This window comes from Falco cherrug, chromosome 4, assembly GCF_023634085.1.
Source record: "Falco cherrug isolate bFalChe1 chromosome 4, bFalChe1.pri, whole genome shotgun sequence".
NCBI classification, from domain to species: domain Eukaryota; kingdom Metazoa; phylum Chordata; class Aves; order Falconiformes; family Falconidae; genus Falco; species Falco cherrug.
Genome location: NC_073700.1, coordinates 1,397,342 through 1,417,655, shown reverse-complemented (window position 1 = coordinate 1,417,655; position 20,314 = coordinate 1,397,342). Strand labels below are relative to the sequence as shown.

At 67.2% G+C, this 20,314-nt stretch overlaps 5 protein-coding genes across 14 annotated transcripts in view; 1 reads left to right on the top strand and 4 right to left on the bottom strand.

Moving 5' to 3' along the window:
• The window catches only part of DAG1 (dystroglycan 1), a 53,499-nt gene extending 53,188 nt beyond the window's left edge, over nt 1-311 (bottom strand). The window contains exon 1 of one of the 2 annotated variants that reach the window (XM_055707522.1): nt 202-311. The gene's annotated coding sequence lies outside the window, so the exon portion shown is untranslated. The remainder of the gene's footprint in view (nt 1-201) is intronic. The other variant, XM_055707521.1, reaches the window with a different exon arrangement.
• A 261-nt stretch (nt 312-572) lies between these two features.
• Nucleotides 573-5,172, top strand: MST1 (macrophage stimulating 1). 2 transcript variants are annotated; one of them, XM_055709234.1, is made up of 18 exons: nt 573-731; nt 1,021-1,162; nt 1,314-1,426; nt 1,559-1,673; nt 1,921-2,057; nt 2,128-2,248; nt 2,350-2,468; nt 2,564-2,726; nt 2,832-2,962; nt 3,033-3,135; nt 3,253-3,389; nt 3,512-3,547; nt 3,630-3,741; nt 3,813-3,890; nt 3,961-4,107; nt 4,189-4,295; nt 4,721-4,860; nt 4,940-5,172. In XM_055709234.1, the coding sequence occupies exons 1-18, from the start codon at nt 680-682 to the stop codon at nt 5,099-5,101; spliced, it is 2,115 nt and encodes a 704-aa protein (XP_055565209.1). In that variant the 5' UTR covers nt 573-679; the 3' UTR covers nt 5,102-5,172. The 2 variants fall into 2 exon arrangements, with proteins under 2 accessions (XP_055565209.1, XP_055565208.1); XM_055709233.1 differs by having other exon boundaries at nt 2,561-2,726.
• LOC102059371 (acylamino-acid-releasing enzyme) lies at nt 5,173-10,236 on the bottom strand. Of its 3 annotated transcripts, XM_055709228.1 has the most exons (22): nt 10,185-10,236; nt 9,961-10,069; nt 9,754-9,880; nt 9,572-9,653; nt 9,403-9,478; nt 9,135-9,280; nt 8,730-8,867; nt 8,554-8,645; nt 8,405-8,445; nt 8,216-8,337; nt 7,972-8,032; nt 7,760-7,854; nt 7,625-7,676; nt 7,466-7,554; nt 6,726-6,867; nt 6,519-6,596; nt 6,366-6,446; nt 6,198-6,286; nt 5,904-6,094; nt 5,723-5,825; nt 5,542-5,648; nt 5,173-5,462 (listed from the first exon to the last, which is right to left on the bottom strand). In XM_055709228.1, exons 1-22 carry the CDS (start codon nt 10,212-10,214, stop codon nt 5,324-5,326), a joined length of 2,190 nt encoding a protein of 729 aa, XP_055565203.1. In that variant the 5' UTR covers nt 10,215-10,236; the 3' UTR covers nt 5,173-5,323. The 3 variants fall into 3 exon arrangements, 2 of the variants coding, with proteins under 2 accessions (XP_055565203.1, XP_055565202.1); XM_055709227.1 differs by having other exon boundaries at nt 9,572-10,069; XR_008732051.1 differs by lacking the exon at nt 5,173-5,462 and having other exon boundaries at nt 5,617-5,648; nt 5,904-5,990; nt 9,572-10,069.
• A 234-nt stretch (nt 10,237-10,470) lies between these two features.
• On the bottom strand, nt 10,471-15,182 carry LOC102059543 (acylamino-acid-releasing enzyme-like). 3 transcript variants are annotated; one of them, XM_055709232.1, is made up of 22 exons: nt 15,131-15,180; nt 14,249-14,378; nt 14,040-14,166; nt 13,865-13,958; nt 13,686-13,761; nt 13,449-13,609; nt 13,239-13,376; nt 13,071-13,162; nt 12,957-12,997; nt 12,759-12,880; nt 12,536-12,596; nt 12,369-12,466; nt 12,227-12,278; nt 12,052-12,140; nt 11,841-11,979; nt 11,682-11,765; nt 11,520-11,600; nt 11,333-11,421; nt 11,038-11,228; nt 10,866-10,968; nt 10,691-10,798; nt 10,471-10,622 (listed from the first exon to the last, which is right to left on the bottom strand). In XM_055709232.1, the coding sequence occupies exons 1-22, from the start codon at nt 15,140-15,142 to the stop codon at nt 10,566-10,568; spliced, it is 2,145 nt and encodes a 714-aa protein (XP_055565207.1). In that variant the 5' UTR covers nt 15,143-15,180; the 3' UTR covers nt 10,471-10,565. The 3 variants fall into 3 exon arrangements, with proteins under 3 accessions (XP_055565207.1, XP_055565204.1, XP_055565206.1); XM_055709229.1 differs by having other exon boundaries at nt 10,471-10,798; nt 15,131-15,182; XM_055709231.1 differs by lacking the exon at nt 15,131-15,180 and adding an exon at nt 14,848-14,981 and having other exon boundaries at nt 10,471-10,798.
• A 453-nt stretch (nt 15,183-15,635) lies between these two features.
• Nucleotides 15,636-20,314, bottom strand: part of BSN (bassoon presynaptic cytomatrix protein) — a 96,464-nt gene continuing 91,785 nt past the window's right edge. For 2 of the 4 annotated variants that reach the window (XM_055709826.1, XM_055709830.1), the window contains 6 exons: nt 19,474-20,216; nt 19,063-19,156; nt 18,791-18,934; nt 18,537-18,591; nt 18,353-18,452; nt 15,636-17,833 (listed from right to left, as the gene is read on the bottom strand). In XM_055709826.1, coding sequence (XP_055565801.1) covers nt 18,551-18,591; nt 18,791-18,934; nt 19,063-19,156; nt 19,474-20,216 — 1,022 coding nt within the window. In that variant the 3' untranslated portion in view covers nt 15,636-17,833; nt 18,353-18,452; nt 18,537-18,550. The remainder of the gene's footprint in view (nt 17,834-18,352; nt 18,453-18,536; nt 18,592-18,790; nt 18,935-19,062; nt 19,157-19,473; nt 20,217-20,314) is intronic. The other 2 variants (XM_055709827.1, XM_055709829.1) reach the window with 2 other exon arrangements.

Here is a 20,314-nt window from a genome sequence, read left to right as displayed (position 1 = left end):
CCGCTGCCCGCGCACAGAGAGGCCCGGCCCCGCCGCGCCGCCGCCCAGGCCGCGCCGCCGTTCCCGGTCCCGCTCCCGCTGCCGGCCCGCCCGGCAGGCCAAGGGCAGGGCGGCCCGGCAGGTGCCGCCGCAGCCCCGCGCTGCCGCCGCCACCGGGCGGAGGCCAGGCCGTTACCCCCGCGCGTCCCCGCGTCCCCTCACCGTGCGACGGCCGGGCCCGGAGGCCGCTCCCCGCCGGCTCTCGCCGCCAGCGGCCCCGACGCACCGAGCGGGCGGCGCGGCGCGAGCGCGACCCCGCGCGGGCACGTACCTGGGGGAGGGGCGCGCGGCGCCTAGCAACCGGCGGCACGAGCGGGCCGCGGCCAATCGGCGCCCGGCACCCGCGCTCAGCCCCGCCCCCCCTCCGCCCCGCCCCACCTGGCTGCGCGCGGCCCCGCCTCCCCCCGCGCCCCGCGGCCCCGCCCCGGCCGCTCCCCTTTGGCCTCCCTCCAAGCTCCGCCCCTCACTGGCCGCCAGGCCCCACCCCCGCCGGGCCCCGCCCCGCGCTCGGCCCCGCCCCGCGCCCCACGCGCGGCCCCGCGCTCGGTGACCCCGGCTCCGCCTGGCCCCGGGCCCGCCGCAAATATTTGTTTGGGGCCGGCCTGGCGCTGTGGCAGCCCGGGGACGCGGGGCCGCCGCCATGCAGCCCGTGCTGGGGGTCCTGCTTGCCCTGGCCGCGGCCCTCGGCTCAGGTAGGGCCCCGGGCCGGGCCGGGCCGCCGTGGGGCCGCCGTGGGGCTGGAGGGCGTGGGACAGAGCGGGGCCTAGACGGGCCTAGGGGCCGGCCCGGGAGCCTGCAGGCCTCTGCCCTGAGCCGCGGCAGGGAGGGGGGGGCAGGCTGTAGGGCGCTTCTGTAGGGCAGAGAGCCTCTGGCTCCACAGGACAGATACCATGCTCCGTGGGGCAGGGGTCCCATGCGCCACAGGGCCCGGTGCCCACGCTGTGCCCTCATGGGCGCGCTGAATCCTGCCACACTCCCCAGGCCACCGCTCGCCCCTCAATGACTTCCAGCGCCTGCGGGCCACCGAGCTGCTGGCAGTGCCCGCGGACTCACCGCCGTTGCTGCTGGAGTGGGGCTCAGCAGAGCAGTGTGCCCAGCGCTGTGCCGCCAGCCTGGCTTGCCGGTGAGCGGGATGTAGTGCCGCTGTGGGGCAGGTGGGAGTGCAGGCGGCCACGACGCCAGGGTCACCCCATTGGGATGCTGGGTGCTCGCGTGCGTTCTCCCGGGTACTGGCCCTGCGCTGTGCCATGCCAGCCTCCCACTGTGCCTCCCAGGGCTTTCCACCATGACCGGCAGAGTCAGCAATGCCACCTGCTTCCCTGGACCCAGCACTCGCCCCACATCCAGCTGCAGAAAAACATCCACTACGATCTGTACCAGAAGAAAGGTGGGCTGGTGCCACAGGTGGACATGGAGACACCACAGACTGAGCACAGGCCACCCCACACAGGGCTCCCCACACTGCCCACATGCTCTGGCTTGGCTCTGGGGCTCTGACGTGGTGCCTGGCTCTGCCCAGACTACCTGCGGGACTGCATTGTGGCTGACGGCTCCAGCTACCGCGGCACACGGGCCATGACAGAGAAGGGTCTGCGCTGCCAGCCCTGGCAAGCCACAACACCTCATGACCACAGGTGCCCCTGTGTCCCCAGCTGCCCCACTGCACCTGCCAGTGGCCCTGGGCAGCATGGGGCAACAGGGAATGGGCTAGGGACAGTGTGGGGGCAAAAGGTACAGCATGAGGGCAATGGGGATTGCACAGGAGCAATGGGGACAGCATGGGGTCAATGACACCAACCAGGGGTAGCACAGCATTGTGGCTGTGCCCACCCTGGGGCAAGGGGCTCCCAGCCGCCCTCCTACCCACCCTGCTGCCAGCAGGTTCCTGCCATCCCCTCACAATGGGCTGGAGGAGAATTACTGCCGAAACCCTGACAAGGACAAGCGGGGTCCATGGTGTTACACCGTTGACCCTAATGTCCGGCACCAGAGCTGTGGCATCAAGAAGTGTGAGGATGGTGAGTGCCAAATCTCGGGGTGTCCCATACTGTGTGTGTTCCCCTCACTGAGCCCTCCAGCTGTCCGCAGCTGTCTGCATGACCTGCAATGGGGAGGAGTACCGTGGCACTGTGGACCGCACCGAGACAGGGACAGAGTGCCAGCGCTGGGACCTGCAGCACCCACACAAGCACCCCTACCACCCTGACAAGTACCAGCCCCTAGCCCTGGGCAGTGTGCAGCCACCCTGGCCATGCCAGGCACTGGAGCAGTGGTGGCACCCTCAACCGCTGCTCCCTGTCTCCGGCTCAGGTACCCTGACAAGGGACTGGATGACAACTACTGCCGCAACCCCGACAGCTCCGAGCGGCCCTGGTGCTATACCACCAACCCTGGGCGAGAGCGCGAGTACTGCCGCATCCGCCTCTGCAGTAAGTCCCTGCCAGTGTCACCGCGCAGCTGGGACTGGGGCTCCTGGGTGCCACCCTAACCCTGCCACTCTGCCCCTTTCCTGCCACGCAAGCAGAGAAACGCCCGCGACCCCTCAACGTCACCACTGGCTGCTTCAGGGGCAAGGGTGAAGGGTATCGGGGCCGGATGAACGTCACCGTCTCGGGGATCCCCTGCCAGCGCTGGGATGCCCAGACACCCCACCAGCACCACTTCGTGCCTGAGAAGTACTCATGCAAGTAAGGGGCAGGGGGGGCGCTGCGCCCAGGGAGGGTGGCGGTGGGCAGCACCCAAGGGTGTGGGATTGGAGTTGGGGGATGACACCCATGTGGCCCCTCCACCAGGGACTTGCAGGAGAACTACTGCCGCAACCCTGATGGCTCAGAGGCACCATGGTGCTTCACTGCCCGCTCCACTGTCCGCATCGCCTTCTGCTTCCACATCCGCCGCTGCCCTGATGAGCTGGGTGCCCAAGGTGAGCTGCCCCTGGGCACCCGCCCCTGGGGTGCCTGCTAGGGGTGCCAGCTCTCCCTGCCTGTCCCCAGAGTGCTACCATGGCCATGGCGAGAGCTACCGCGGCCACATCAGCAAGACGCGCAAGGGCATCACCTGTCAGCCATGGGCTGCCCAGACGCCCCATGTGCCCCAGTGAGTGTGCGAGGGAGTGTGCTGGGGGGGTACAGGAATAGGGAGGGGAATGGGGATGAGGATGAGAACAGGGATGGGGATGGTGACAGCAATGGGGTGGTGACTTCCTCCTGGCAGGATCTCGCCTGTCACCCACCCTGAGGCACATCTGGAGGAAAACTACTGCCGCAACCCCGATAACGACAGTCATGGCCCCTGGTGCTACACCATGGACCCCCGCACCCCCTTTGACTACTGTGCCATCAAGCCCTGCTGTAAGCCCCTACCTGCACCCCTGCAGAGCTAGGGGGGTCCCCTGCCACCCCCTTGGGTAGTTTTGATACTGTCAGGGTAGCTGGATCCTGGTCCTGTGCCACCCTCTGCTTTCTCTCCACAGCTGGCAGCATGGTGCCCTCCATCCTGGAGAACACAGGTGGGAGCCAGCGGGTGCTGGGTGGGGGCCGTGGTGCCGGTGCCAGTGGCATGGCCCCAGCTGATGCCCACCCTGCCCACAGATGTGGTGTCATTCGAGCAGTGTGGCCAGCGGGATGAGAGACTGCAGTGGAAAGGGCGCGTTGTCGGTGGCCAGCCTGGCAACTCGCCCTGGACTGTCAGCATCCGCAACCGGTGAGTGGGTGCCCTGTCTGCACCGTCACGTGGCCAGCATCGCCCAGGACCTCACCCCCCCATCCCCACAGGGCCGGCATGCACTTCTGTGGGGGGTCCCTAGTGAAGGAGCAGTGGGTGATCAGCACGCGCCAGTGCTTCTCCTCCTGGTAAGGCCAGGGCCAGGGCACGTGGTGCTGGGACTCCCGCTCCCCATGCGCTCACATGCCCAACCTGCAGCAATGCCGACCTGGCGGGCTACAAGGTGCAGCTGGGGACACTCTTCAAGGACCCTGGCCCTGAGGACCCTGACCAGCAGACCATCCCCATCGCACAGATCATCTGTGGCCCCTCTGAGTCCCAGCTGGTGATGCTGAAGCTGGAGAGGTGAGTGGCCATGCCCCAGCCCCTGCCATGCCCCACTGCTCACTGGGCTGACACCATGTCCTGCTGCCCTTCTCGCCGCAGGCCAGCCACTCTGAACAGGCGTGTGGCCCTGATCTGCCTGCCGCCCGAGCGCTATGTTGTGCCTGCAGGCACCGTCTGTGAGATTGCTGGCTGGGGGGAAACCAGAGGTACCTGCTGTGGGCAGCTCCTGAGACAGCATCCCCTGCCCAACGCATCCCCTGCCCAACGCATCCCCTGCCTGCAGCATCCCCATGTCCATGGCAACCCCTGCCTGCAGGATCCCCAGGTGCCTGACATCCCCCTGCTCACAGCATCTCCCTTCCGTGGCATCTTCCTGCCCATGACATCTTCCTATCCATACCATTCCCCAGCAACAGCAGTCCCCTGCCCACAACATCCCCTGCCCATGACATCCCCTGCCCACCATACCCACTGCGAGGGCACTCCTCCTGCAAAGGTGTCACCCTGCAGGCTGTATGCCCCCACCCATGGCATCCCCTCACCCACGGCACCCCGTCACGGCATCCCCCTCCCCTGCCATCCCCTACCCGTGCATCCCCTGCCCGCTGCCCTGTGTGCTCGCTGCCTGCAGGCACAGCGGATGGCAGCGTGCTGAACGTGGCGCGGCTACCGGTACTGGCCCATGGCGAGTGCAACATGGCACTGCGCGGGCGCCTGAAGGAGAGTGAGCTGTGCACTGCCCCGCTGCGCGCTGGCGTGGGGGCCTGCGAGGTGAGCCGGGCTGGGGACTGCTGCCTCGGGAAGCCTGCACTGCTGGCACTGGGGTGATGCCGCTCTCTGGGTGCTGCAGGGAGATTACGGGGGACCACTGGCTTGCCTCACTGCTGACTGCTGGGTGCTAGAGGGGGTCATTACCCCCTCCCGTGTCTGTGCCCGCACCGACCAGCCTGCCCTCTTCATCCGCGTCTCCCTCTACGTTGACTGGATCAACAAGGTGATGAAGATGGTCTGAGCCAGCTCAGCCCCAGCCTGGCACAGCCACCACCATGCAATAAAGGCACAGCCGCAGGGCTCGGCACTGCACAGGGTCTCACACATTTATTTAGTACTGAACCCCAAACCATGTCCCGTCCTGCCCCCAGCTACGCTTGCTTCATCCTCCTCTGGTCCTGGTGAGGTCCCCAGGGCCAGCAGTCACCCTGGGGCTGGCATAGCAGCAGGGCTGCCACAGGTGCTAGGGGCTGTGCTGTCCCGTCTTGCCCTGCCAGGGCTGCCCCAGGTGCCGGAGGAGCCAGTGGGCGCAGTTCCCAAAGATATCGGCCTCTGTCTCTACGCCGGCCAGCACGTGGCCGCCCTCTGGGTACCACAGCAGCCTGTGAGGTGAGACAGGACAATGCTCAGCTGGCACCCCAGGGCTGCCTCCCTGCTCCCACCCTGCTGCACCCCACTCACCGCACCGGCACCCCCCTGGCCCTCAGCACTCGGTACAGCTCCAGTGCCTGCATAGGGCTGACACGCCGATCCCGGGCACCCACACACAGCAGCACTGGTGTTTGCACCTGCAGTACAGCCAGTGGTGGGTGCCCAGCACCCTGCACCCAGTATCCCACCACCCATCCCGGCCCTGCCTTACCCGGCCCGCGTGGGCGATGGGCGAGCGCATCAGCATGGTGGCCATGTCCTCAGCGTGGGGCACCCGCTCGAAGGAGTAGGGCAGCCCCAGGGAGGCGTAGCGCCTGTGGCACGGAGGTGCTGGTGGGTGCCGTGAAGACGTGGCATGGCATAGGGTGGGATGGGGGAGGGGTGACACTCACCAGTCAGGGATGTCGGAGGTGCCCAGCAGTGCAGGCAGGTTGGAGACGGGGCTGCGCAGGGCACAGGCTTGGTAGCGCTTGGGTTGGCTGGTGAGGAGGTGGAGGGCGATGAAGGCTCCATGGGAGCCAGCCAGAAGGGCCAGCTGGTGTGGGTCCAGGGGCTCGCTGCACAGCGCCTGCTCCACCGCCAGCTGCACCCATGGGTCACCCCCCATCAGCACCCTGCCATCAGCACCTTCCCAGAAGGCCCCACCATCAACACCCCTGTGGCACCCACCACCCAGCACCCCTCACCTGGGTGTCCGCCACATCCTGCTCACCCACATGGGAGAGCAGGGAGTTGATGCTGGCCTGGCCAAAGCCCAGGGAGCCACGGTAGTTCACTGGGGAGACAGGGGCCACGGGTGCTACCTCTCCAGTGGGGCGCAGGGGACACACATCCCCAGGCTCCCTGGCACTCACCAAGGAGCACGGCAAAGCCCAGCCGACACAGTGCAGCCATGCTCGGACGCCAGCGGGCATCAAAGACGGCACAGGGGCCACCTGGGTCCGGCAGGAATGTCACCCGGGGTGCCACCAGCACTGCCAGGGTGTCCCTGCCATCCCCTTACTCACCATGGGGACACACCACGAGGGGGTGTGGTGCCATGCTGTCCGGTGGGCTCAGCAGCAGGGCCTCGAAAACCTGGGTGTCTGCACCAGGGAAGGGTCCCCCTCACCACTCACCACCCCACGCACCCAGCACCCTGCCCACCCCCTGCTCCCGAGGGTCCCCGGCACCCAGGCAGCACCCAGGTGCAGCGGGGGCCCCCGGGCGCTCACCGTGTGCAGCGGGGCTTTGCCCGCTGCAGGGTGGCCGGACTGTCAGGGTCTTCCAGGTGATGCCAGGCACTGTTGGGGTGTCCTCCACCGGCACCCAGAAGAGGGGCAGCTCCTGGCCCGCAGGCGGCAGCACAGTGACCACCTGGGGACAGGCAGCAGGTGGCACTGGGACACCCCTGCCTCAGGGCAGCTGGCCCGTGCTGGGGTGTAACCGGCCCTGGTGTGCCTACGGTCCCAGTGCTCCATGGTGCTGTCTCATACTGTGCCATGCTGTGCCGCCCTGTGCCATGCATGGGTGTTCCATGCTGTGCCTGGTCATACTGCTCTGTGCCACGCTGTGCCGTCCTTGGCTGTGCCGTGATGTACCTGTCTCCAGCACTGGGCCAAGCTCTGCTTTTCCTTGCCACACTGTGCCATGCAATGTCATGCTGTGGCTGGCTGTAGCTCACCATGCTGTGCTTTACCATGCCATGCCAAGGCTGTGCTGTGCAATGCCATGCTGGATCTGGCTGTGTCACACTGTGCTGTGCAATACCGGGCTAGGCTGGGCCTGGCTTTGCCCACTTGTGTCATGCCATGCCACTCCACGATTCACCATGCCATGCTGTGCCTGCTGATGCTGTGCTGTGCCATGCCATGCTGTGTTTGGCTGCACCTTGCCATGCTGTGCCATGCTGTGCTTGGCAGCATATTGCCGTGCCGTATCAGGCTGTGTTGTGTGGTGCCAGGGCTCTGCTCACCAGGCTGGGAGGGTGGTGTGGGGCCGAGCAGGTGGCCACCAGCAGGTCCCACTGGAGGGTGAGCAGCTCCCAGCACCCTTCGGACGACCCTGGGGACAGAGAGCATGCCAGTGCTTGCAGAGGCTTCCAGGGCACTGCGGGCAGCCTGGTGCCACGTACCTGCTGTCAGGTTGGTGACAGTGGCTGCCTCCGTGTCCACAAGCAGCAGGTCCTGTGAGGGGGCAAAGCATGGGCAGCTGTGTCAGCGCAGGGCGCGGGGGCCGTGTCTCTGTCCCCACCGTCCCCAGGGCTCACTGTGCGGCTCCGCTGCGGGGTGCCCAGCACAGCTCGCCGGCTGTCGGCTGCCCAGCACCGTGGCGGCAGCACCTCCGTGTAGAGCCCGGCAAAGGCTGCAAGTGGGGCAGAATGTTAGCAAGCCAGGGCTGTGGGCACCTGGTACAAGGGGGTTCCCAGGGGGGTCCCAGCCCCCCAGCAGTGCCCAGCCTGGCCCACCATGCTGCACTCACCTTCCGTGGGCTCCTGCACCACGTCAAGCACCGTGACTGTCTGCCTTGTCTGCCAGGTGAGCTGGGGAGAGCTGGCGATCAGGGATGGGCCCCTGCCAGGGAAACTGAGGCAGGGGGCCATGGGGACTGAGCCCACCTCCCATCCCAGCTGGGCACTGTGAGAGGCTGTGACATCCTGTGCTGGGTACCCCACTGGCAGCACAGGGTGGCACAGCCGTGCCGGGTGCCGCAGGGCCCTGCTCACCATGCGCAGGCGCAGGCACTGCCGGTGGGGTCCCCCCAGGTCCCCCTCCAGGTAGAGCAGGCGCTGGCCATCAGGGCTCAGCCGGGGAGAGCAGGTGGCACTGCGCTCGGCTGACAGCAGCTCTGTGGGCAGCAGGGGGTCAGCACGCCAGGGACCCCCAGGGCACCCCCTCACAGCCCTGGTGCTCACCACAGCGCCTGCTGGCCAGGTCCAAATGGAAAATCCCTGACCTGGGAAGGAGGTACAGGTCAGGCTGAAGCCCCGTGGCCATGGTGACCCTCGCTGTGCCAGCATGGCATGGGCATCCCAGCATGGCGCTGGGTGCTGGGGGGACCCACCTCCTGTTGGAGCAGGCGCTCAGCCCCAGGCGGAAGGGCTCATGCCACCAGCCCACAAACACCACGCCGCGGTCATCTGGGGACCACAGGGCCTGTGCAACAGCCAGGCTCAACCCACAGCCCCAGGCTGCCCCCCAACCCCCAACCCTGGGGCTCTCCCTGCAACCCATCCTGACCTGGCCAGGGGAGAGGTGCTCCGGGATGCCCTCCAGCACCGAGAGGCTGCTGCCCTCCAGGTCCAGGACGCAGAGGACGGGCACGCTGCGGGTGCTCAGTGCCTCCCCCCAGTCTTCATGGTACACGAACTGCTCACTCTGCAGCACAGCCCCTCAGCTCCATGGCCCATGGCCCCAGATATGGGGCTCTGTGCACGGCACAGTCACAGGGTACCTGGCATGCTCATGGGGTGCATGGGGTGCTCACAGCGTGTGTGGCACGCTCACAAGATGCACAGCATACTCATGGGGCACACAGCACGCTCATGGAGTGCGTGGGCGGCTCATGGGGCATGGGCCATGCTAACAACGTGCATGGCACACTTGTGGGGTGCACAGCATGCACATGGGGCACATGGCACCCACCTCCTCATCCTCTTCCTCCTCCTCCTCTGGCCTGGCTGCTCCTGGCACATCCCACGGGCGGGGGGGGCACCGTTTGGGCCGGCTCTTCTCAGCCACATAGAGTAGCCTGGTCTCCGAGTGGGACCAGGCCAGACAGGCGAAGGGCCCTGGCACAGCAAGAAGGTGCCAAAACCCAGCCTGGCACTGGCACAGCTGGGCACCAGGCAAGCACTGGGGCTGCTGGTGCGCCGGCCTTGCCTGTGTTGCGGGCAGCAGAAAGGGGTCCTACCCTCTGTGTAGACCTCCCCGTGCTTCCCCAGTGCTGTGAGGTCCACACTGTGGCTGCGCCCGCTGCTGCCCCACACCTGGGGGGATGAGGGTCAGCACCGGCACACCACAGCTGTGGCACCCACCGCCCCGTGCCCTGGGGCTGCTGTGACTGGGGCAGCCTGTGTTACCTCCAGCAGCTCGTGGCCCTGCTGCGGGCAGCGGCTGAGCACGGCACGGTGCTGCCCCGTCGGCGAGTGCTGGCTGAGGAGCCTGAGGGTAGGAGGGAGGGAGGCTGCAGTGGGCAGCGTGCCATGGGCACCAGCCTTGCCGTGGGCACCGGCCATGCCGCCCCATCCCGTCCGTGCCATACTGGTTGTGGATCTCGGCGCTGAGTGCCGCCCGGCTGATGGCGAGGCCACGGCCACCCACGTGCCGCAGGCTGTAGTGGCGGCTGAAACGCAGGAGCCGGCGGCGGGGCAGGTCTGGGCGGCTGCACTCTGCAGAGGGGGGCTGTCAGCACCCACCCCCACCAGTCCCGGGGGCCAAGAGCACCAGGGCAGCCGAGCCCGTGACTCACCGGTGTAGAGCAGGAAGGTCTGTCCCCCTGCGGCGGCCCCAAGGGCGGCAGAGGTGATGGCAGGGAACTGGCTCAGCTCCCGGTAGCAGGCGGCGGGGCCGCCGGCCACCTGGGTGGGGAAGAGGCACGCTGGCGGGGGACAAGCTCACCCCTCTGCCCTTGCCCACCCCCAAAACAGGGCTGTGCCCACCCACACAGCCTCCCCCCCGGGCCCCCCTGCCCACCTCTGTGCCCCGCTCCATCCCTGAGGCCATGGGGCCTTGCTCTGCCACGCTGGGCCGCCGCGGGCAGGCTGCCAGGGCATGCGCCAGCAGCCCGGCACGAGGGGCCTGGCTGGTGCCCGCCCTCCGGCTGCCCTGCGCCGCCTGCCGTGCCCGGGGCAGCTGGGCACAGCTCACCCTCTGCCGCGGCACAGCGCATCCCCAGTGGCACAGAGCCCAGCCTGTGTGGCCACAAGCACTGGAGCGGGGGTGACACTAGTGCTGGCACCACCATCAGAGATACCCGGGGTGCTGAGCTATGCTGTTTATTGGGGGGAGGCAGCAGCGGGGGGCTGTTAGCACTGCAGGTGCTTGAGCAGCCACAGTGCCATGTTCATGAAGCCGTCAGCTTCGGCCTCGACACCGGCCAGGGCGTGGTTGTTCCCTGGGTACCAGAGCAGCCTGGAGGGGAGAAGGGCATTAGTACCAGGCTCGCACCCCACCACACAGGCACTCAGCACCCCACTTACCGTGTGGGGACCCCCCCGGGCTTTGAGGGCACGGTAATACTCCAGCCCCTGCTTGGGGGGCACACGCCGGTCGTCCTCCCCCAGCATCAGCAGCACAGGTGCATGGACCTGCGAGAGCGGCACAGCCTCAGCACCGGCACTGCTGGCAGTGATGGGGACAGGCACAGGGACATACCTGATCGACGTAGCGCATGGGCGACTTGCGCAGCATCTCTGTCCACTGGGCAGGGTCTGGCAGGGCATCAGGCACGTAGGGCAGTCCCGTCTCCGTCAGGCACCTACAGACAAGAGGGCCGGGGCGTGTATGGGGCTGTGACAGTGGGGAGGCTGGGGGCAGTGGTACTCACCAGTCAGGGATGTCAGTGGTGGCCACCATGGAGGCAATGTTCACCACGGGGTTGCGGACAACACAGGCGCGGTAGGTGTCAGGGAACTGGCCGAGGAGGTGGCATGCCAGGAAGCCCCCATGGGAGCCACCCACCAGTGCCACCCGACCAGCATCCAGCGTCTCCTCCTGCAGCACCCGCTCCACGCAGAGCTGCCACCACAGGGGAGACCTGCTGAGGCAGGCAGCCCCGCTTTCCCTCCTCAGGGCACCCGCAGGAGCACAGGGTGCCCCAGGACCATGTGTCAGTGTTGTACCTGCACATCACGCACGTCCTGTGTGCCCACATTGCCTGGCAGGGAGGCCACGCTGTCCTGGCCAAAGCCCAGGGAGCCGCGGTAATTCACTGGTGGGGGAGCAGTGTCAGAGCCCTTCCGCCCCATCCTGACCCCACTGTGTGCACTGTGTCATCCAGCAGTGCCCTGGATCCCCAGCATCACTCACCCAGCAGCACAGCAAAGCCCAGGCGGCAGAGTGCTGCTGGGTACAGCATCCAGCTGGCCGTGAAGACGGAGTGGGGACCCCCTGCAAGAGGAGAAAGGCAAATGGGGTGGTGGGGGGATGCTGCCCAGCTAGGGCAGGGGGCACAGCAGGGCAAGCTCTTACCATGGGGCATCACAACTAGGGGGGGCTTCTGGGCAGCAGAGCCCTCGCTTGGGTGCAGCAGGATGGCATCAAAGTCCAGGCCCCCTGTGGAAGTGGGGTGGGGGGTGTCAGCGCTCGGCAGAGGTGGTGGTACCCAGCCCAGCCCCACCAGGCACTCACCATACTGGGGGTGCTCCTGCTCCGGCAGGGGCTGCAGGGTGCGGATGCCCCAGCTGATGCCGGGCACAGGGGGTGCGTCCTGCAGGCAGACCCAGCGTGCCTGCGCCTCCTGGCCAGCATTGGGCAGGACAGCCACTTTCTGTGTGGGGAGATGGGTCAGTGCCAGCACCGAGGGGATGGTGGGCACTGGGGAAGGGGGGTGTTACCTTACCAGTGTGTGGGGGCAGCTAGGGGTGGAGAACCTGGCCACCAAGAGGTCCCGGTCGATGGTGAGGACAGACCAGCTTCCCTGGGGGGCATCTGGGGAGGAGGGGGGGTCAGACCTGCTGGCACCGACCCCCTTCTCAGCCCCGGCACTGACACGGCCCCACTGGCCTGCCACTTACCGGCTGTCAGCGAGGTCGTGGCACCCGTCACTGTGTCCACTACGAACACATCCTAGGGGCATGAGGGCAGAGTCCAGCGGAGCCCTGACTCGGCCTGGCCCCCCTGTGTGCCCCCCTGCCATCCTGGCATGGCGGCCCTCACCTGCTGGCTGCGCTGGGTTGTATCCAGCACGAGCCTGCGGCTGTCAGCTGCCCAGCACAGCCCCGGCAAAGCACCACAGTAGATGCCTGGGAAGGCGCCTGTAATGAGAGCAGCGGTGCTCAGCACCCCTCCATGCCCCCTCTGCCCACCCCCAGGGCTGTACTCACCCCATGCCTGCCGTGGCACAGTCTCCAGCACCGTGCTGGTGTGTTTGGTGTACCAGTCGTACTGCAGGAGACACGGTATGGAGCGAATCTGGCAGGGTCCCAGCCCGCCTGCCCCCACCACAGCTTGGGGAGGGGGCTCTACTGCCCTCCTGTCAGCCCCCACACTGGCATAGGCACCCCACCGCCTCCCCGGTGTCCCATCATGTCCTCCAGTGCTGCTCACCATGCGGAGGCGGCTGCACTGCTGGTGGGGTCCCAGGGCATCATTCTCCAGGTAGACGATACGGCAGTGGTCAGGGCTGAGCCGTGGGGACCACACGGCCCTGGTGTCCTCAGAGAGCAGCTCTGCATGGGCACGAGGGGATGGTGAGGGGCTGCGGGGAGCTGGGGTGCCGGTGGGGTTGGGATACAGGCTGCTCACCGCATCTCCCGCTTGTCAAGTCCACGTAGAAGAGTGCTGACCTGCCGGCAGAGACCGGTGTAACAGTGGGGCTAGGGGCCTGGCTGTGGGGCAGGCTGCCCCGCAGGGACTCACCGGCGGTTGGTGCAGTGCCGCAGCCCCAGGCGGAAGGGCTCGTGCCACCAGCCCACAAACACCACTCCAGTGTCGCCGGGGGACCAGAAAGCCTGTGGGGAGCGGGGGGTGAGTGTCTCAGCCTGCTGCTGGCCCCTGAAACCTCCCTTCTCCAGTCCCCATCCTGACCTGGCCAGGGGAGAGGTGCTCCGGGATGCCCTCCAGCACCGAGACGCTGTTGCCCTCGATGTCCAGGATGCAGAGGACGGGCACGCTGCGAGTGCTCAGCGTTTCTCCCCAGTCCTCGTGGTACACAAACTGCTCGCCCTGTGGCACAGTCCTGTCAGCCCCACGGCCACCCAGCCAGCCCCTGCCGGCCCCGGGGCGGAGAGACCCCACCTTGAGGGGTGCATCCTTCTTGGGGTGCCCTGTGTCCTCATCGGAGGTGCCCAGCTCAGGGGCTTTGCTCTGGAAGAAGGACTCGGCCTTGGGACGCTTCTTTTCCGCCACGTAAAGCAGGTGGGTCTCCGAGTGCGACCATGCCAGGCAGCCAAACTGGTCTGCAGGGATGGGTCAGGCACCGGTCCCCCTGTCCCCCCAGGACCCCACATCCCCCAGCATCCCCTGGCCCCTCACCGTCATCGTAGACACTGCTGTGCTTGTCCAGCGCTGTCAGGTCAATGCTCTTCACCTTGCGGTTCTGATCCCAGACCTAGGGGCAGAGATGCCGGAGCGGCCCCGAGCCGCAGCGTGGATCCTTCTCTGAGTCCCAGGGAGTATCCAGCCCCCCTCGCCCCCCCCCCCCCCCCCCTCACCTCCAGGAACTGTTTCTCCTTCTCCTTCTCCTTGCCGGGGACCTTACGCAGGACAGCCTTCAGTGCCCCACTGGGGGACTCGCGGCTCAGCAGCCTGCAGGTGGGTGGGCACCTGTCAGCCCCCCACCGTCAGCATCCTGAGGGGACGCGGGCGCTGGGGTGGAGCAGGACTCACTCGTCCTTGATCTCGGAGCAGGTGCCAGCGGGCCCCGAGTAGACAACGGAGGCCCCATCGTGGAAGATCAGGTACTGGCGGCAGAACTTGATGTTCTCAGCCCGTGCCAAGTCCCGCTGCGACCACTCTGCGAGAAGCAGGGTGAGGAAACCCGCCGGAGACCCCCTGCACACCCCTGGCCCCCCTGTGGGGCCACTCCGTCCCCGTACCGGTGTAGAGGCTGCAGTACTTGCCCCCGTACTGGGTGGTGATGTCGGGACCGAGGCAGGCAGCGCTGAGCCCCGGGTGCCGGCTCAGCTCCCGGTACAGCTCCGCCATCTCCTCCACGCTCAGCGGCACCTGCGGGACCTGCCGGGGTGGCTGGGGGCACGGGGCCGTGCCGGGGTGCGGGGCGGAGGAGCAAGAACTGGGGAGCCGGGGGGCACAGGGAGCGGGTGCTGGGGCACCAGGGTACGTGGGGGGATTAGGAGGGGACTGGGGGCAGTTACTGGGGTACGTGGGGGGGGTACAAGGGCAGTTACCGGGGCACTAGTGGGTACAAGGGTACTGGGGGCAGGTAGCGGGGTACACAAGGGAGATTAGGAGCACTGGGGACAGTTACTGGGGTACCAGGGTGCAGAGCCAGGGCAGTTACTGCAGGACTGACGGCAGCACCGGGAGTGCGGAGCGGGGGCAGTACCGGGGTACCAGCGGGTACAAGGGTACCGGGGGCAGCTACTGGGGTGCATGGAAGGGATTATGAGGGTAGCGGGGGGTGATTACCGGGGTACCAGGGGCACTGGCGGGGATACGGAGCAGGGGCAGTTACCGGGGCGCATGGCGGGATGAGGAGAGCGCCGGGGGCCGTCACCGGGGTGGCGGGGGCGCACAGCGGGGGCCGTTACCGGAGCACCGGGGGCAGGCGGGTGCCGGGGCTGGGGCTGGGCGGCGGTGCGGGGGCAAGGCCGGGGCCGGGGCCGGGCCCCGGGCCCCGGCCCCGGGGGGCTGCGGCGAGGGGGCGGGGGGCAGCGGGGCCGCGCGGGGGCGGGCTCCCGTGGCGGGGCGGGCACCCGGGGCGGTGACATCACTGACAACCCCCCCCAGCCCCTCACCGGAGGCTCCATGTCGCGGCGGCACAGCAGGGGCGGGGCCAGCGCCGGCACTTCCGGGACGGAGGGGCTGGGCCGGCGACGTGCGGCTCCTCCCATTGGCGGCGCTGCCCGGGCCACCGCCCGCCTTGCGGCGCCCCCTGGTGGGCGCGGGCGGCGCCGTCGCCGTCGGCCTCGGGGGCCGGGCTCCGCCCCGGCCCGACTCCCCCAGCCCCGGCGGCCGCTCCCGCCAGGAGGCACCGGTTCACCCGCGGGCCCCCCTTTGTCCCCCCGGCCAGGGTCCAGGCCGCGGCCCCACAAGGGCTCCGTGCGTAGGCTGGGGGGGGATCGGGCCCGTGGGGCCCACAGGGACCCCCCAGCCCAGCAGCCCCGGGTGTGGGCCACGGAGCTCGGTGCCGCCCAGGCCCACGGGGCTTCCGGCCCGGCCGCCCCCGCCGTGCCGAGGGTCCAGCCCCCCCCGCCCCCCCTCGCCACAGGCAGGCAGGAACCGGGGCCAGTCCACGGTTTGTGTCAAGTCCTTTTTATTCTGTTCCCACAGAAACACCTGGTGAGGGGGCAGCTTCTGGGAGGGAGTCACGACACAGCGGCGGGGGCGGTACGGCACGGTACGGCACGGTACGGCACGGTACGGGGTCACTACAGGTGGCACAGAGCACAGCAGACACGCACACCGTCACAATGTTCAGAGGGAGCGCACCCGGCATTGCACTTACCGCTGGAAACGGTGCCCGGCCACGCTCGGCCCCTCGCCCTCGCGCCCTGCGCCCCCCGCCCCGGCCAGCCGACTGCCATGGTGGGCTGGGGCCCAGCCTGCCGGGGGGCTCCGATGCCCCCGGACCCGGCGGCGGAGGCGAGGTGGCGGATATGCTCAGGCAGCAAGACAGGCCCCACTGGGGGTCTCAGTCCCGCGTGTGATTTACACACTGTACAAGTATTTACAGCGCGAGGAGCTGGGGGCTGGGGGCCTGGAGAAGGCACCCTCAGGCTATGCACTTGTCATCGCGGGGAGAGGCGTCGGGTGTGCGTGGGGCTGCATCTCTCCTCTGTGGGGCTGCCCCACGGGAGCACCACGCTCCCACTCCCGCAGCTGCCAGCATCTCCCCCAGCCCTGGGCACAGGCAGAGCCCCCTGCAAGGGTCCTGCCGCAGAGCATGGGCTTCCCACGGCAACTGGGCCCTCAATAACAAGTGCATAAATCTGCTAAGAGCTTTCAGTACAGCGATGGACTGATGGAAAAGAAAAAAAGAAAAGTCCAGGCAAAGAACAGCAAGCACTGAAAGGCGGGTGGAACCGTGCAGAGAAGTAGCAAGCCATGCTCTACGACGGGACAGACGGTCACAGGCGCTAGGGCTGCCCTTTGGCAAAGTGGCCCTCCGTGGGTCGAACATGCCACGAATTCATACGCACGGGTGGTCGATAAAGAGTAGTTCTCGGGTCGCTTGGCGGCACGCTTTGTGATGAAACCCTTAGGTGTGACATTGAACTGATTAGCTATTCACAGGTCTTGTTCTGGAGTCGTGTTATTTCGTTGCATAGAACATCAGGCGGGTGAACGGGTGGCTGCCACCTGCCGCCGGGGGCACCGGGGTGGAGGGTGATGCCGGCGTGGGGAGGCAGTGGGGCACAGGTGGCATGCAGCTGTACGCTGGCAAGCCCCCTCCTTGGGCAGTGCCACCCCCCCCCCCCACCCCCCCCCCCGGGGAACCCCCTCCTGGCAGGGCGAGTGGGCTGTGGCCACCGGCCGCTGCACTGGCCGTCCCCGCGAAATGGCTTGAGAAGGACTTGGATTGCACAGTAAAAGGAAGGATACTGCCGGAGGCAAAGCTCTCCTGATCTTGTTCCACGGGATTTGTGCTCTTTTGTAGCCTCCTGCACTCTATTGCTTCTACAGACGACAGCCCATGTGCTAACTCATCGCACAATGCAAAGAGGGAAGAGGATTTGGTATAAAGTTTAGAAAAAAAACCAAACCAAACCCAAAATAAAATGAACCCAAAGAAACTGAGAAAAAAGGACCCCCTCCCTGACGACGCCCCGTGCCCCCCCCCCAGTGCGGATGAGGTATACACAGAAATCAAAGTGGGATGATTAAGGCTGTTCTTGAAAGAAAAGGGGTGCCCGGCGGTGGGCGCGCTGGCTGCGTGGCGAGGGCGAGCGCGGCCCTTTCAATGCTTCCAATGGCTTCGGGGCGGTGCCGCGTGCTGGGACACATGCCCAGCTGGCGGCCGCATCGGCAAAGGCCGGCCATGCCGCCTGTCAGAGTCCTATGGCCTCGTATTTCGGTAGTGAAACAGTGTTAGGTCCTGGCTGACACGCTCCGGGGGCTCCCCAGCGGGCTGGGAGTGGGCCGCAGTGCAGGGGCGCAGGGATGGCCCCGGAGGGGTGGACGGGGTTGGGAAGGAGAAGCAGCGCCTGCAGCGCCCAGCCCTCGGCTCGTGGGGGAGGAAAAACCTATGAAGAGGCCAGAGCTGGGGTTCAGAGGGAGCAACTCTGCGTATAATCTTGAGAAAGGGTCACGGCCCACCTAAGGGGCCTGACCCGATGGTCCGGATCAGGCCCGTTCCCTCGGGGCGGCTGCTGGGGCTCGTCGTGTGCCGCATCGGAGCTGCTCGCCAGGCGTGGGGGGCGCCTGCCCCGAAGCGTCTGCCAGGTCCCCGCTCGGCCGCCATTTGGTCCAGCATCCAGGGATTGCCCTGCTTTCAAAAGCTTGCAAGAGACAGAGAGAGAGGTATTAGCTCAAGAGGTGACGTCCCTGTGGAGGAGACCCTGTGGAGCGGCAGCACCAGCCTGAGCAAACGGGTGGCCATGAGCCGCGAGGTGCTGCTGGCGGAGCAGCTGCTGCCGCCCCCGTGCTGGACGGGCTCCCAGAGCAGAGCTTGGGCTGCCCAAACCTTCCCCGCCAGCCCAGGGTCTGCATCAGCATCCGTACGGCATTGGCCCACACCATGCTGCCAGGCCTGGGGAACAAGGCCAAGCCCCCACGCCTTGGCTCGGGGCTGGTGCGCAGGGCTGAGGATGTGCGGCCGAGTGTGAAGGGGCCGGGGCTGCACCGCGTCCTTCTCACTCTGAGGACTGGGGGCAGGACAGGGCAGCGTTCAGTGGGTGCCAGGGCAGACAGGGGTGCAGCGGGAGCCCCGGGGATGGCATGGTGGAGGGGACCAGTGGTGATGGAGGGAACTGATATGATGGAGGGGACTGGTGTGTGGGTGTGCTCCAGACACTCACCGTTATACTCAGAGTCCAGCGCTGTGTGCTGAATTCACTGGCTTCTTCATAGGTTTTTCCACTGCAACGACTCGATCTCCACTCGTTTCCCAAACTCCTGCTGCAGGAGGGAGCAGGCAGGGCATCGGGTGCTGCTGGGGCAGGGAAAGCCTGCAGCGCAGCACCCGGTGCCAACTGCACTCACCTTGTGCCGTTCTCTCACCAGAACGAAGTGAACTTCTTGCCAAAAGCCGACACCGCTGTGGGGAAGCCGGAGAGGTATCAGCATAGTGCAGCCGCCCCGGCCCCCCAGCGCCCTGGCTCCCCACCTCCCTGGGCCCCACACCGCAGGAGCACCGCATCCCACCAGCTGCACCCGGCCACCCCCAAAGCGCCCAACCCAGTCTGGGTGCAGAAGAGCATTACCACCCCGTCCCCATCCCCAGGAGCAGCCCTCACCTTCAGTCAGTTTGCCTGCTTGTTCCGCTGCCCCACCCGGCAGGATTTTAGAGAAAACGCTCTCTCCTTCCCCACCGGGCTGCCCTGTGGCTGCGCCGCTGGGACCACGTGGCCCAGCCGCCTTCGGACCGGCTTTGCTGTCTGCTGAGGGACAAACAAAGCCACTGTTAGCAGGGCACGGGCCCAGCCAGAGGAGCTCGGCTGAGCCCCCAGGGTTCAGGTCAGGCAGCCGGTGCAGGCAGCGATGGCACCGTGCTGCCAGGCCCACTGACCTGCTGCTCCCAGAGGCTGTGCCGCAGGTGCTCTCCCTGGCTGCTGTGGCACTTTCGCTGCAAGTTTGGATGCATCCATCTGCTCTGCTTTTGGCTGGAACAGGGAAGACAGCTCTCAGGGGTCGCCCTCCCAGCACAGATTCCACCAGGGGTGGCCTGGGGTGGGAGGCAACACCGAACTCCTGAACGCTGCTCCACAGCCCCAAAAGGGGCAGCAAGGGATGCATGGCACAGGGATGTCCCCTCGAGGGGATGCCTGCTCCCATGGCACCCAGAGGTGGCTGTGGTGAGCACACGGGTGGGATACACCTTGCCCCATGGCTCTCATCCCCAGATCTTCCCCCGCGAGCCACTGGCCATGGCCAGCCAGGCAGAGCTGTGGGGTCAGGAAGCAGCCAAGCCCATACTTACCGCTGGCGCTGGGTGCCCACCCGGCTGTGCGTGGAGCGCAGCTGGTGCCTTCCCCGCCGCCTGAGCTGGCCCCGGCTGCTGCTGTGGTGGCCGGGATGATGGGGGTCCCTGTGTCCTGCCCCTGGCCTCGGGCTGTGCTGAGCCTGCTGGTTGGGCAGCCTGCCGTGCTGCTGGCTGTTGCCGCACTGCCTGCTGCCCTGCCTGCTGTTGCCTGGCTGCTGGCTGCTGTGGGTGTGCGAGGGGCTCTGGCTTTGGCACTGGGGTGGCTGACCCGTGTGGCTGGGGAGGCTTCTGTGCCTTGGGGGTCTCGGCGCTGTGGTGGTGAGCAGCAGAGCGAGATGGTGGGGTGTACTCGGTGGAGCTGGGGCCATAGGGCGCGGGTGCACGGCACTCCGGCTGCTGTGCCTTCTTGGGGGCAGCTGGCGGCCCGTGGCCACGGGGCTCGTGACGGCTGGGCTCCCGTGGATGCTGCTTGGCCGAGCGGCGCTGGGGCTCATCACCAGCATGCCGCGAGGTGCCGGCATGGCGCTCGTATTCCCTGTGGTGCCGGTGCTCACGGTGCTGGGGGTAGTCGTTGTGCTGCCACGGGTCCTCATCAGGGGGCTCGTCGTAGTCGTGGTAGGTGTGCTTAACCGGGGGTCTCTTCTGTGAGGAAGAGTGGCCACCGTAGTGCCTGACCCTCTCTGCCCGTGCCTCCCTGGGCTTATCAAACCAGTCCGTCTCTTCCTGACCCAAATGATAGGCTTCGGGAACCAAAAACAAACCACAGTCAATCTCTCACTCAAGGCTGCCCGGGCGGAAGCCATGCAATGAGGTGGGAGAGGCAAGCAGCGGGCACGCG

Excerpts from the sequence above, each read along its gene's own strand:
- MST1 (XM_055709233.1), top strand. The coding sequence starts at position 680 with ATGCAGCCCGTGCTGGGGGTCCTGCTTGCCCTGGCCGCGGCCCTCGGC. Across the intron at positions 1,427-1,558 it reads CGATCTGTACCAGAAGAAAG|ACTACCTGCGGGACTGCATT; the intron begins GTGGGCTGGTGC and ends GGCTCTGCCCAG. Across the intron at positions 3,742-3,812 it reads ACTGTCAGCATCCGCAACCG|GGCCGGCATGCACTTCTGTG; the intron begins GTGAGTGGGTGC and ends CCATCCCCACAG.
- LOC102059371 (XM_055709227.1), bottom strand. The coding sequence starts at position 10,214 with ATGGCCTCAGGGATGGAGCGGGGCACAGAG. Across the intron at positions 7,677-7,759 it reads CCCCGCAGCGGAGCCGCACA|GACCTGCTGCTTGTGGACAC; the intron begins GTGAGCCCTGGG and ends GCCCCCTCACAG. Across the intron at positions 7,555-7,624 it reads TGTCACCAACCTGACAGCAG|GGTCGTCCGAAGGGTGCTGG; the intron begins GTACGTGGCACC and ends CTCTGTCCCCAG.
- LOC102059543 (XM_055709229.1), bottom strand. Across the intron at positions 13,959-14,039 it reads TGCTCCGAGATCAAGGACGA|GCTGCTGAGCCGCGAGTCCC; the intron begins GTGAGTCCTGCT and ends ACCCACCTGCAG. Across the intron at positions 11,601-11,681 it reads CCTAGTTGTGATGCCCCATG|GGGGTCCCCACTCCGTCTTC; the intron begins GTAAGAGCTTGC and ends CTCCTCTTGCAG.